At 51.6% G+C, this 13962-nt stretch overlaps 1 protein-coding gene across 2 annotated transcripts in view; it reads right to left on the bottom strand.

Annotated features, from left to right (window-relative positions):
* TGFBRAP1 (transforming growth factor beta receptor associated protein 1) overlaps positions 1–13962 on the bottom strand; it is a 44379-nt gene that overhangs the window by 12160 nt on the left and 18257 nt on the right. For both annotated transcript variants that reach the window (XM_082643171.1, XM_082643172.1), the window contains 5 exons: positions 11015–11209; positions 8616–8770; positions 3933–4015; positions 2155–2496; positions 411–468 (listed from right to left, as the gene is read on the bottom strand). In XM_082643171.1, coding sequence (XP_082499297.1) covers positions 411–468; positions 2155–2496; positions 3933–4015; positions 8616–8770; positions 11015–11209 — 833 coding nt within the window. The remainder of the gene's footprint in view (positions 1–410; positions 469–2154; positions 2497–3932; positions 4016–8615; positions 8771–11014; positions 11210–13962) is intronic.

Consider the following 13962-nt stretch of genomic DNA (forward strand, 5'->3'; position numbering starts at 1 on the left):
ACTACTGAGCCTGCAAGCCACAACTACTGAAGCTCGCGTGCCTACAGCCCGTGCTCCACAACAAGAGAAGCCACCGCAATGAGGAGCCCGCGCACCGCAACTAGCGAAAGCCTGTGCACAGCAATGAAGACCCAATGCAGCCATAAATAAATAAATAAACAAATAAACAAACAAATAAATAAAAGAAAAAAAAATCCTTGGACAACATTTCTCAAGGATTCACTTTCTAAAACAGTACTACTTTTGTTTTGTAAAAAACGTAGATCAGGCAAGACTGGTCTCTAACAATTTGTGATTTTTTTTCAAACATGCTCAGTAGTTGTGGCACATGGGCTTAGTTGCTTAGCAACTTAGTTGCTAAGCTAAATGATGGTGGTTTTTAAACAGTGCTGAGATGCCTTTGAACTCACCTGAACGGCAGCAGCGTCTTGGTGGTTGTAATGATAGAGCAGCCCCAGTGCAAAGTACCTGGAAGAAAACTCGGGGTAAGTGCACCCTCTCCTGACCACCCACTGCGGGCAGTACCCCCACAGCAACGCCCTCGGCCCTGGGCCCCCAGCCCCAGATGTGCTATTCCACTCAGTTCAACAACAAATTTCAAGCACCAGAAAGATCCTCCTTTCTGTTTATTTACTTATATTCTGAAAATGTATTCCCTATCAATTTCCAGAAAGGACCGTATTCACATCTAAGATGAACTGAAAAATAAAACTATAATGATACTATGGAAAATCACATTTGGAATTGCTTTACAACTTGCTTCAAATACTAGTATGATTTGCCATCTCTTCAGTTAACCATTATTAACTTATCATGAGGTATTAAGACCGTTTGGAAGGGTCTGAGCCATTCTGGGGTAAGGATTTTGAACGGCAAGAAATGCCAACAGTATGCAGGCACTGCAGAGAACAGAAGGTCAAGGAGAGTCTGGCTGGGGGGACCCAGAGTTCCAGGCCCTGACTTTCAATCCAGGCTTCATTACTTAGGGACTGTATGACCTTGAGCAAGTAGGTTACCTTCTGTGGCCCTTGCTTCCTCATTTATAAGCAGACAGGATCAGTGACAACATGGGTATCGCCCGGGCCATGAGCTGTCGCCACCCTCCCACGCTCACAAGTGTGTCCTCTCCTGGTCCTCTTCCCCAGCAGGTGACCGGATCAAGCTGCCCCAGGGGGCCATCGGATCTCTTCCCTCAAAGAGCAACCTCTCAAGATATTGAACTATTCCCTAGAACCCTTCTCTTCTCCCGAAAGCTTTTAGAAAGTTCCACTGACTCCGCCAGACCCTGCCATCCCAAGTCACTGCCATAAGCTGTCAGTGCATTTTCTAGTTCCTAAATAAATCACTCCATTCCACAGTGCCTTCGGGAAACTGAGGGAAACGGCTGAACGAGCCACTTCCCACGTGCAGGCCAGTCACCAGCCCACGACGTCCTGCATCTGAACAGGGTCTGGGTCGTGAGCCTGGGTCTCCGTGGAATTTCACCAGCACCTCCGCCATGTCAAATGCATACCAAAAGGCACAAAGAATCTCACAGGGAGCACTCAACCCCCGCCAGGCCTAGAAGGGTTAGACCACCGCCTGCCCCCAGGATGAAGAAGCTGCCAGATCTAACCACGTCATCACTGCAGATGGGCCCCCGTCGTACCCGGTGGCCGGTTGGCAAGCGGGTAGGTGCCGACCAGCTCACGTCTGTAATGAAGGAGTTTGACCCCGTAACCTTTTATCCACAAGATCCAGAAGCCTCACTCTCTATCTGTTTATCCAGATGCCCATCTGTCCGTTCCGTCTGGCCATCAGTGGCTGAAGTGTGCTATCATTTTCCCGACACGCATGTGGCATCTCGCACAGCTGAGTCCCACCCAGATGGAAACAAGCACACCATTGACTGACAAGGCCTATGACTGTACAGTCTGTCATGAAGGAGCTGGCACCAGAGTTGTGCCCTCTAACACCCCTGCGGTGGATCTGCAGACCGTGATGAGGCTGACAGATCCCGAGGGTGCCGGGTGGTCCCTTGATGAACGCCTGGGACTCAGAACTCACGCTGGTGCCTAAGCTGCACGACAGCTTCCCGTGGGTGGGGATGGGGAAGGGTCAGGCAGGGAGCCCTGGGTTCAGTGTGGGGAGCGTCCAGGGGACAGAAACACTCACTTTTTGTGCTTCTCCAGCCAGGCGGCGCTGTCGGTGAGCAGACAGAAGTTCTCGGTGACCAGGAGGTCCAGCAGGCTGTCGTGGTCAGCCTCCGTGTACAGCTTGAGCAGGGCCGTGTCGATGTCCTCCTTGTAGCCGTTGGCCACCTCCGTGCTGCGGACTTCGTTCAGGTAGCTCATGAGGAAGCGCTTGCACTTGGCCACCTTCTCCTGGTCGCCCTGCGTCAGCTGGTTGAGGTCTGCAAACTCGTGCAGAGGAGGGTGGGACCGGGTAAACGAGGAGGACGTGGGCAGCAGGAAGGGGTACAGGGAGATCAGCTCCCGCACGTCCAGCTGGCCGCTTCTGCAATTACAGTGTCAAACTAAATGCAGCAAGAAGAGAGAGAGGGTGCACGTAGGCACGCAAGACGACACTGGACGGGTGCGCCGTCTGCACGCCGTCCGCAGCTGCATAGGCTGCAAAGCACTGCGGGCCGGGCACCGCCCACCCCCAGACCCCACGACAGAGCAGAGGGCTTGGCGGCCGCAGACGTGGCACCTCCAGGGCTGCCATGGGTCCCCGCAAACCCAGGCGGGGGGGAACAGCAGGAGGCACAGCAGCTCTGATCAAAGGCAGATTCGGAGGAGGCCCCGTGTACATCTCCTCCTTTACGGCTCTGAGTCGTGCGGAATCTGTTCTATGCGGACATTTGGAAAACTTCTTCTACAGGCGATGCCTTCGTGGGACACTGAAGGGCGATCACAGCGGGTTTAAGTTCATCTTCTGAGCGAGCACGAAGAGCCACTGCTTCCCAGGGCGCACCTGACCCCCAGCCCAGAGGAAGGGCTGCTGGAGGTGGGAGGGGCTGAGACAGGCCTGGGCTGGGGAGGGAGAGGGGTGGGATGGGTGCTGGTGAAGGGGGCAGCCCATGCATGCAGGATCCATGTCACATGGAAGGGACCTCAGCTTCCTAAGACAGTGGACCAGGAGCACGCCGTTTATAATGTCCTCAGAAGAAGACCAGTTTTTCAAGTCTTCCCAGAAGCACCTGCTCTTTCTCTAAACTCAGAGCTTTTGGTAAAACCTCTGGAGGAAAGGGAAAGTGAGCCATGGTGTTTTCCTAGGAATTCTTCACAGGGCATCAAACATGCTCTTTAGAATTGCCTTCTCGGGCTTCCCTGGTGGCGCAGTGGTTAAGAATCCGCCTGCCAACGCAGGGGACACGGGTTTGAGCCCTGGTCCGGGAAGATCCCACATGCCGCAGAGCAACTAAGCCCATGCGCCACAACTACTGAGCCTGCGCTCTAGAGCCCGCGAGCCACAACTACTGAGCCTGTGCGCTACAACTACTGAGCCTGCGCTCTAGAACCCGCAAGCCACAACTACTGAGCCCACGTGCCACAACTACTGAAGCCCATGCACCTAGAGCCCGTGCTCCGCAACAAGAGAAGCCACCGCAATAAGAAGCCCACTCGCCGCAACAGACCCAACACAGCCAAAATCAATAAATAAAATAATAAATTAAAAAAAAAATTCCACGTTCCTTATAAAAAAAAAAAGAATTGCCTTCTCCTCTCTTAGAGGACCACTCTGTATGCCCCTTAACTGCCCTACCTTCAAGACACAGGACAGTGACCCTCGGGCTAAGGGGGGCAGGGGGTGCGAGGGGTGTACACATGACGGCCTCGCTACTTCTCCCCGGAGCACAGCACCCATGGCAGCCTTTCCCATCACAGCCACAGTGGAGGCCTGACCGCGGAGGGACGCTTGGAAGGCTCGCTACCGACACCTCAGATTACCTGAAGAGTTCTTTAGCCTCCAGGAATTGAAGTTGTGCAAACTGTATGAAGCCCGCCTGCTGCAGGATCCGGCGGTACATGACCTGCAGGGAAAGACAGGTTTCATCACTCTGACCTGCCCTGGAACCACGACAGGAGGAGAAGCTAAGTGTCTGGTCATAATCCAGGCTAACTGTTAACTATCACACGGAAACCTGAAGTTACAAGGTAAGGAAAAAACGAGGCTTATGCGAAATGATTTTCAACATAGACACATATACATGTCAATCAACCCCTCATTCCCGAGACCAAGGTGTTCTCTGTCTAAGCATCGTTCTTTCTTCTTCGTGGATTTCCCATCCATCCCGATCCGTATTCCTCCTCCCGCACTCCCTGGCTTCCTTGACTGCTTCCACCTCTGGTGCTCAGACGGATGTGAACATCGCCGGCGTCCCTGGGAGCCCGGAAGCTGCCCATCCTTCTCCATTCTTGTGGAACTGACTCTTCACACCAGCACTTCTGAGCATCCCTCCAGAGCACAAGGCCCACCCATTTAAGGATAAACAGATAAATACGCAGGTTTTCCTGCCAAAGCTTGGGAGACACTGTGCATTCTATCCCCTCCCCCCAACGGTGATAAACAGCCACATCCACACCTCCTGCAATAAAAGGGCCGTTGATCTGTGTCTAATCCAGTCCTACCCAAACTTCCTGGACCACAGAGCCCTTTGTTCTGGTAACTTCCAGAAATAGCAACGCACTTAAGGAAGATGCTCTGTGGTGTCTGTAATTCCACCCCCTCCCTGTCACTGTCCAGCCGGTCAGCTTCAAGCTTTGCCCACCTTTGTCTGAAAGGCCTTGTGGACCCGTCTCTGCTCTCTGCTCCGTCCTCACAGGCTCCATCACCTCAGCCCGGGCCGTCACCACCTCACAACTAAAGACTCTAACTGTGCTTAAGACCCTAGGACTTCAATTCCTCCCCTTTCCAATCCATCCCGCTGTTTGTTATGCCACAAATCCCTTGAAGGCATGTACATAATTCATCTTAGCATCCCCACACCCTGGCAGAGTACCTGCCGTTTAAGTAATCACCTATTGACCCGATCAGTTTTTATGAAACTCCACTTTGTCACTCGCTGAGCCCGTTTTACAGATAGGAGCATCCTGTTCAGAGATGCTAAGTTTTTAACCCAGAGTTACTAACGTGTGAGTGGTTGAGCCAGGGTTGAAACCCGGACCTTTCTGCTTCCCGAGCCCGGTTCTTCCCGCTCACTGGCTCACCCAGGTACACAGCAGGCGGCTAACACTGTTACCCCTAAAGAAACGAGGGAGATGGAGACACCTAAAGGCTGTTGCTTCCGATCAGCTTTCAGAGGGGCTTGTTCTCCAAAGCATAGCAGCATCTCCTCCCGTCCCTGCAGAGCAATTCCTGCAGAGACGGCAGGAGAGGCAGCTGCTTTTTCATGACTCTTCCCCGACACCAGCTACGCCTGACGGGAAAACTGGCCTCTGTACACCGCCAGCAATAGGTAGACAGAAGCGAGGCCAGGTTCTGTTGGGAGGGGATGCCAGTTCCATCTCTGAAAGGAGAAGCAACAGAGGCCAACCACTTAGCAAGAAGGATAAAAAGGACCCATCAGGGGCTTCCCTGGTGGCGCAGTGGTTGAGAGTCCGCCTGCTGATGCAGGGGACGCGGGTTCGTGCCCCGGTCCAGGAGGATCCCGCGTGCCGCGGAGTGGCTGGGCCCGTGAGCCATGGCCGCTGGGCCTGCGCGGCTGGAGCTTGTGCTCTGCAGCGGGAGAGGCCACGGCAGTGAGAGGCCCGTGTACCACAAAAAAAAAAAAAAAGGACCCGTCAGCTGTGGCAGAAGAATTCTCATTCACACCCAGGCTTGCTGACGAGAAATCCGCTGAATGACAATTTTTTCCTTGTGGCTGCAGGATTCAAATGTCACCCACTCTTCCCCTTCCTAAAGGGAAATAAAAACTACTTTTGCGGGGCTTCCCTGGTGGCGCAGTGGTTGAGAGTCCGCCTGCCGATGCAGGGGACACGGGTTCGTGCCCCGGTCTGGGAAGATCCCACATGCCGCGGAGCGGCTGGGCCCGTGAGCCATGGCCGCTGAGCCTGCGCGTCTGGAACCTGTGCTCCGCAGCGGGAGAGGGAGAGGCCACAGCGGTGAGAGGCCCGCATACCACAAAAAAACAAAAAAAAAACGGCCCTGGGTCACAGGTTAACACGTGTAATTGTGGGAGCCCAGAGCAAGCATTCAGGGATGGGGGGTACTCAGAGAAAAGGCATATGTGAGCAAGGTATCGAAACCTGTACTCGGTGGAGTTTAGAAGTTCACTCCACTGATAGAAAATAGCACAAATAACAAGTAAAGAAAACAGGGAGGGCGGGGAAGTGGGTGAAAGCACGGGGCGCTGATGGGGCAGCGAGGCTGTCCCGGCTTTACCCAGGGATGCCCAGAGGCCAGCCATCTCTGCAGTGGGTCTTTGGATGGTGGCACTGGCTATTTTTGACTTGCTTTCAGGATTAGAAGTGTTTTAGGATGGCTCCCAGAGTGCCTGCACAGTGCAGGGCTCAGGCAGGGGACAGCTCAGGTCGGGGTCACGGGGGGAAGGAGGCAGCGGGGGGGGCGGGGAAGTGGGCAGGGCCTGGCCACGAAGGCCACCTGGTGCAGACTTGACTGTGGGCAGGAAGGCACCCGCGGAAGGATTTCCAGCTAAGGGTTTGGTGGGCACGTCAGAAAGCACCTTCCGCGGGGCCGTGGAGGACGGACTGCAGACACGCAGGAAAGGGGCTGTGAAAACAATTCAGGCACAACGGGAGAAGGGTCCCCAGCAGCCACGTGGGCATGAGAACGAGAGCCAAGTTCAAGGTCACTGGGGGTGCACGTCTGGGGCACATACCACAGGGGGAAGGCGGGGAGCGTGTTAGGTGCACAAACCCCAACTGGGATGGCAGACGGCAGAGCCAGACGAGCACTAACACCATCCACTATGCGCTGCGCAGCTGCTCTCAGGAAAACGGCAGGAGGAAAGCAAAAAGCCAAGAACACGGGCAGCCTCTCTAAGAAAATGGGACACACTTGAGGTGTGCCCATGGGTGTGTGCAAGGAGGGGGCACCCGACATGTGCCCGTCCAGACACCCACGAGCTCCCGGGGCCCACCCTCGGGACGGAGAGGAGCTGAGAGCAGCAGAGCAGAGGCCAAGGCTGCCTCAGCACCCACCTCCCCACGTGGATGCGCAAGGAAAACGCGGCAGAAACAGGCGCTCTCAGCACAGAAACACGCCCTGAACTGACGGGTTTCTTCTTTGTGCTTCTGCTGCCCCCTGCTGAATGCTCACAGATCATCTCACTAAAAAATGAGGAATACAATGGGCGAGGGAAGGACTGAGAGTGTGCGCTTAGCAGATGCAAACGATTCTCTGTAGAAGGAACAACAAGGTCCTACTGTAGAGCACAGGGAACTACAGTCAACAGCCTGGGATAAACCATCATGGAAAAGAATACAAGAAAGAATATATATGTATAACTGAGTCACTCTGCTGTACGGTAGAGATGAACACACATTGTAAATCAACTATACTTTAATAAAATTTTTTTAAAAATGAGGAGTAAAGGTGGAAAGTTGATCAATATTTATCCTGTGACCATAAGTGACACGTCCTGACTTCTTCCACCTTCAGAATCTACCCTCTGCAGCATAAAGCCACTGAGGCCAGAAAGCACAGCTTCATTCCACAAACCACATCGTCCTGAAAATCTGGCCCACAGAAACAAGCAGGGGATCGCTATGAATTCATTAGAACTTTTTTTTTTTTTTTTTCTTTGCGATACGTTGCGGAGCACAGACTCCGGACGCGCAGACTCAGCGGCCATGGCTCACGGGCCCAGCCGCTCCACGGCATGTGGGATCTTCCCGGACCGGGGCACGAACCCGTGTCCCCTGCATCGGCAGGCAGACTCTCAACCACAGCACCACCAGGGAAGCCCTCATTAGAACTTTTAATGATGGACTTAGATGTTCACATGAAGCGTGCACACACCAATATTTCGCTCTATTATTCTCAAATACATAGAGTAACCCGAACTCACCTTGCAACTGATCAGGGAGCAAATTTTTAGGAAACCTGATTTCATCAGACATGAGAATAATTTGTGTTTGTTTCATCAATTGTATTGATCATACCACCGATATTAAAGTTAGCGTTTGTAAAATGCATTGAAAGTTTTCTCCTAAGGAAATGAATTAGATGGATTCCGGCAACATTAGATGGTTTATCAGTACAGTTCACAAAGCTTTTTCTGTTGATAACATAAACCTAAACTCTACAAATTCAACCCCATCCCAACAAATATAAATTCTGAACTGGGAGACAAATTAACCTGAGGTTCCTCTTTTCGTCTGTAACCACTGTGCCCTGAGGCTCCTCTGGAAGAAGGATGCTGATTAGAAATACAACTTGGTGAATTAGGCACGGGAATTATGTCAGAGGCTCAAATCCCGACCTGGCCTCGGCCAAGCGTGACTTCATCCAGCTGTTGGTCCGGCTGCTCTAAGACCTGCTTCCTTATCTGTACAACGTGGAGACGCAGAGAAACTTGAATGACGGACAGGAAGCGGTCTGCAGGGCCCGGGGCACCTAGATCCTAACGTTTTCTAAGCCGGCGGCCTGGGGGCCCGCGGATTACAAACCTGAAATTTTTCCTTTGGAATGTTCCTCCGGGCGCCTTTCGCTAGAACCAGAGCCTCCTCCACTCTCCGGCTCGCTAGAAGATCCTGTATTTGTTTTTCCAGAGGTAACGGAACCAAGACGTAAACTCCTTTACTCGTGGCGACAATCACTCTTCCTGGGAAGAAATGGAACACGGTTGGGAAGGGCAGGAACACAGTGCTGGCAAGAAAACACACCCCCTCGCCCAAAGAGGAGCACGAGCGGATGTCTGACTAATGTCATCACAGCGCCCCAACCCCGAGTTCCCACAGCAACCAGAAACGAATACTTCTCTTTCCTTCTTCCCACCATCAGAAAAGGGCGAACTCTTTTTTTTTTTTTTTTTTTTTTCTGAAGTACATGGGCGTCTCACTGTCGTGGCCTCTCCCGTTGTGGAGCACAGGCTCCGGATGCATAGGCTCAGCGGCCGTGGCTCACGGGCCCAGCCGCTCCGTGGCATGTGGGATCTTCCCGGACCGGGGCACGAACCTGCGTCCCCTGCATCGGCAGGCGGACCCTCAACCACTGCGCCACCAGGGAAGCCCAAGGGCGAACTCTTAACAGTACATCTCCGAAGTATGGGATATTAAAATGTTTGGCTTTTTTTTATTCTAAAGTGCTGATAAATTTAAAATCAGTGGAGTAGGTCCATGATGAAGCTATAGTGCTCAGTCCTGGAAAATAAGCAGTAAGAATTATGCTATCCCTCATATAAAACTTCTGAAAAATTCTTTTCTCTCCAGGGTAGTCAGTTTACAGGAAACTAAGATTACAATGCAACATTCAGAACCATAAGATAACATTTCACACTCGCCCGTCATCCAAAATCACCCGATCTCGGCGTTGCCTTCTCCCTTCCCCACTGCTCCCTGGCACCGTGATGCCTGGCATGGTCCACTGGGGAGTCGGACCTGCCACCCAAGACAGCCCTTCCTGCCAAGCTTCGAGAGCGATTTCTGCTCCCTCTGGAGACACGTTTGAAGCTAAACTGTCACCTGTTCCCAGGAAGCGGTGGAACGACCTTGTCTCTCTGTCTGAAGGTCGTTCAGGGTCAGCAGAGCCTCTTCTTCTCCCTCTGCTCCTCCCTCCTTGGGGATCATCGTGTCCATCCCAGTCTCCCCGCCTGGTCTCTCCCGGCCTGGATCTCCCCTTCCTGGCCTCCCTGCCCGGCTCTCTGTCTGCATCATCTGTCCTCCATGTCAACCGACGTCACTGTCCTCACGCTCAGATGAGATTCTGCCCCTGCTGTGCACTGGTGTCCCTCCTTCTGGGAAGCCTCCCCGTGTTCCTGCCGGGGGTGGGTTATGTCGCCAGCCTCTGCGTCCCCGCAACCCATCCCCCGTGCCCACCTCCACCCCTCAGTGTGCACAGCACGTAACACTGTCATGAATGAGCTCTCCCAGCACGTGTGTCAGGGCCCCCGTCAAGCCCTGACACGCTTCACATGGGACCTCGAGACTCAGCAGGTCTGCGTCCCCAGCATCTAACACAGGAAGGGCAATGTCTGGGGAGCCCCAATCCCGACACGGCAAGGGCAATGCACAGCTCTAGATTAGCTCCTGGTTTGAAGAGAATATCACCAAGGGCATTCTCAGGAAGCCGGGGAAATCTGACCACAGGCAGGCGCTGAGAGCACATTTCTGGGGTGTGATAAGGGCTTTGTGGTCACGCGGGAAAACGCCTGCTGAAGGATATTCCGGATTAAGTGCCATGGTCTCCTCCACTTACTTCCAAACTGCTCAGTGGAACGTGAACCAGTATGAAAAAATCTAGGTGAATGGGGGGCAGGGATTCACTTTGTTTTTCTTTCAACTTTTCACCACGTTGGAAGGTGTTCATAATAAAATTTAGGAAAAGTAAAATAAACCCCTCCCTCCCTGGCTGCCCTGGTCCGCTGCGGCCTCACCCAGGCCAGCCCTCCTCATACAACAGGCACCACAGTCCCTGTGAATCACTTGCGTGGCCCGGAGCCCAGAGTTCCTTCTTATGCAGATTTGCGTGTGCCTTTCTCTCTGCCTGAAGGTTCTTTCACACCACACCCACTTGGCAGATTCCTACTCATCCTTAAACGTTTGGCTCAAACACCATCTCCTACAGGAAGCCCTCCCTGATACTTCTAGGAAATACTTCCTCCTCTGCTCTCCCAATTGGCCTTGTTTTGTTGCCATCAAGCTCTCAAACTGCTGTGGCTATTTGTTTCACTATCTCCCTTTAACCTCGGTGCCCCTGAAGCACAGAAACTGTATTACCATTGCCTGTGGATCTTCCATGCTCAGCAAGAGGCCAAGTTCCCAATGGACCCTTAATAGCACTTAGTGAAGAAATACAAGCATAAAAGATTGACAGCTAAATGTTGTTAAGATTCCGTGGAAACTAGTACCTTCAAAATCCTGGAGGATGTGACCTTCCTTAAAGGGCAGGGTCTGCTTTTGCTGCTGGTCCAGCATGCTGTGAACGGTGATGAACTCGCTGTCGAGGGCAATGACGTATGGGAAGCAGACGGCCGCTCCAACCACGTTCTCTGACCAGTGCACGGGCGCGCGCTGAGATATCCCGGCCACCGTGGCAAACATGCCTGGGAAAACAGGAAGGGTCAGGAGGGCTTCAAAGAGCTGGGCTTTGCTTGTTTGTTTTCTGTGGATGTGTCTGAACGCAGAATACCTGCGCCTTCATTACATTTCAAGACGGGAAAGATAATATAACAGCGCGTGTGCAAAGGACCCTCCGTGACTATTCTCGTGAAGAGAACCGCTTTCCCCAGGATGTCTACATTAGTATTTCCTTCCAATTAAACATGACGTTAAAAACGTGTACATGTACCCACATGAAGGTGTATACAGCTCATGTCCTCACATGTGGGGAAAAGTGACTTTCACACAATTTAAAAAGCCTCACAAGCTTGCTTCCATATCCGGTCCTCCAACGGGTTTGCGTCTCTAAGTGCCAGCTCTTCCCTATACGTTCATTCAACACTGAACGCATTCATTCAGATACTTATTGAGCACCTACTGTGTGCCGGGCACTCTACAAGGCTTCCTATCCAGAACTGTCTCTGTTCAGAGTTCAAGTCTAATTCTGGATACACATTCTCTCTGATGCAGGGATACAACCAATCTTGCAACTGAAAACAGAGAGCTGTTAAGTGTTTGTCAATGATAACTTCCATAGTCAACCACGGTTCATCTATTTTGTACATAAAGCACTAAACGACATTTCCAAATGAGCTGGATAGAGTCCACAGATACTGGGGTTTATGAAAATTCACGTTCACCCAGTGAAGTCAATCCATTTTAAGTCAGTTTTCAAAGTGCTTGACATAAAACATCTTTAAAGACATGGTATGTAAATCAACTATACTTCAATAAAAACAAAAAACAGCATGCTATTGCCTGCAAATGATTAGATATTCCTACAGTAGAAAAACGGTTTCTATTACACAACAGAGAAGCGGGGAGAGGGAGAGAGACAGAGAAATACAGCCAGTACTTTAAAGCAATGGAAAGTATCTCAAATATATGATAGGAGCAAAATTCCTAAGCCTATGAAATCACTGACCCTCCTAAATTTTCAGTGGTTACAAAGAGTGAAACGTATTGCACTTAATCAAGTACAAACATAGCTCTTTTCCTCCAAAGTAGGCTGTTCTTGAAAATGGGTATCAGGGGCTTCCCTGGTGGCGCAGTGGTTAAGAATCCGCCTGCCAATGCAGGGGGCACGAGTTCGAGCCCTGGTCCAGGAAGATCCCACATGCCACGGAGCAACTAAGCCCGTGCGCCACAACTACTGAGGCTGCGCTCTAGAGCCCACGTGCCACAACTACTGAGCCCACGTGCCACAACTACTGAATCCCACATGCCTAGAGCCTGTGCTCTGCAACAAGAGAAGCCACCACAATGAGAAGCCTGCCCACCACAATGAAAAGTAGCCCCCACTCACCGCAACTAGAGAAAGCCTGCGTGCAGCAATGAAAACCCTATGCAGCCAAAAAAGTAAAATAAATAAATTTATAAAAAGAGAAAATGGGTATCCAGTGGGATCACACATGCGTGTCCACGCTGTGCTCTTGCCTGACACAATCTGGGGCACCTCCTGCAGGGGCCACTTGTACGTACAACACTTGCTTGGTTCTGCTTCACACTTAAAATATTGGCTCTTGTCACGTAGGTAGCACCAACCAAAACCCTATCAATATGACAGAGCAGTGAGCCTTAGAGAGAGAGTGAGAGAGAGAGAGAGAGTGTGTGTGTGTGTGTGTGTGTGTGTGTGTGTAAGAGAGTGTATCTCCTACTAAGGAAACACATTCCTTCCCCTTCAGTATTTCCCTTCCACCCTTAAAAGTCTCTTAAAATCATTCCGAAAACGACTAACTCAAGAGAAAAACAAAGGATATGCATCAGTAATTCACAGAAAACAAAATGCAAATAGCTACTAAATTCCTGAAGAGATTCCCATATTCCTTAGTAACCAGGGAAACAGAAATTAAAAAAAAAAAAAAAGTAAAAAACCAACTTACACCCATCAGATTGGCCAAAGGCTACAGACTAATAGCACCAAGTGTTGGTTTGGTGTGAGGAACACTTCTGGAGAATAATTCTTTATCAAAACTGAATATACACTGACATGTTAATCTGGTGATTCTACTTTTAAATCGATGGCCAACTGACAAGCACAATGGTCACTGGGGTGTTTTTAAGAATAGTGTAAAATGGAGAATAATGTACCGAAAGAGTATGTGACTTCGGGTGAACCCACCACGAACAGAAATGAAAGCTCATTTATTACATGAGAACAAAAAAAAGAGCTGTAAGGCAGCATGCTGAGCATCAGCTTAGAGCGACAGACGACCTGAGCCGTGCCTGGGGGCTCCCCAGCGGTGAAGGGGTTCAGGGAGATGCCTTGGTAACTACCTCCCAGATAAAAAGCAGACACAGGAGGATGACAGGAGGCCAGTGGGGCCCCCGCACGAGGGTCCCCGGGATGCAGGGAAGTGGGTATGTGGCCCCGGAAGAGAGCAAACACTGCCTGGGATGCTGAGGGTCAGAAAGTCAAGTTCAAGTTCGGGGCAGAGCAGGAAACGCTGACCAGGAAAGTCAGGCTGAACTTGTTACAGGGTTACAGGGGCCTTAGGAAGGCTGGCCTGGCAGGAGCCAGGAAGGAGGGAGGCCACGTGGCCGCCAGCCACCAGGAAGGAGGCCTGAGTCAGGCCAGCCGGGGGGTCTGACTGAGGAGGGATAACTTCTGGGGCGAATCAGGGAACTGGGCACCTGACTCAGAGGGAGTGAGAGTCAAGGCCACTGCGCGCCATCAGAATCAGGACCAACACAATCG

The sequence above is a fragment of the Mesoplodon mirus genome (genome assembly GCF_964341445.2).
Source record: "Mesoplodon mirus genome assembly, chromosome: 14".
NCBI classification, from domain to species: Eukaryota; Metazoa; Chordata; class Mammalia; order Artiodactyla; family Ziphiidae; genus Mesoplodon; species Mesoplodon mirus.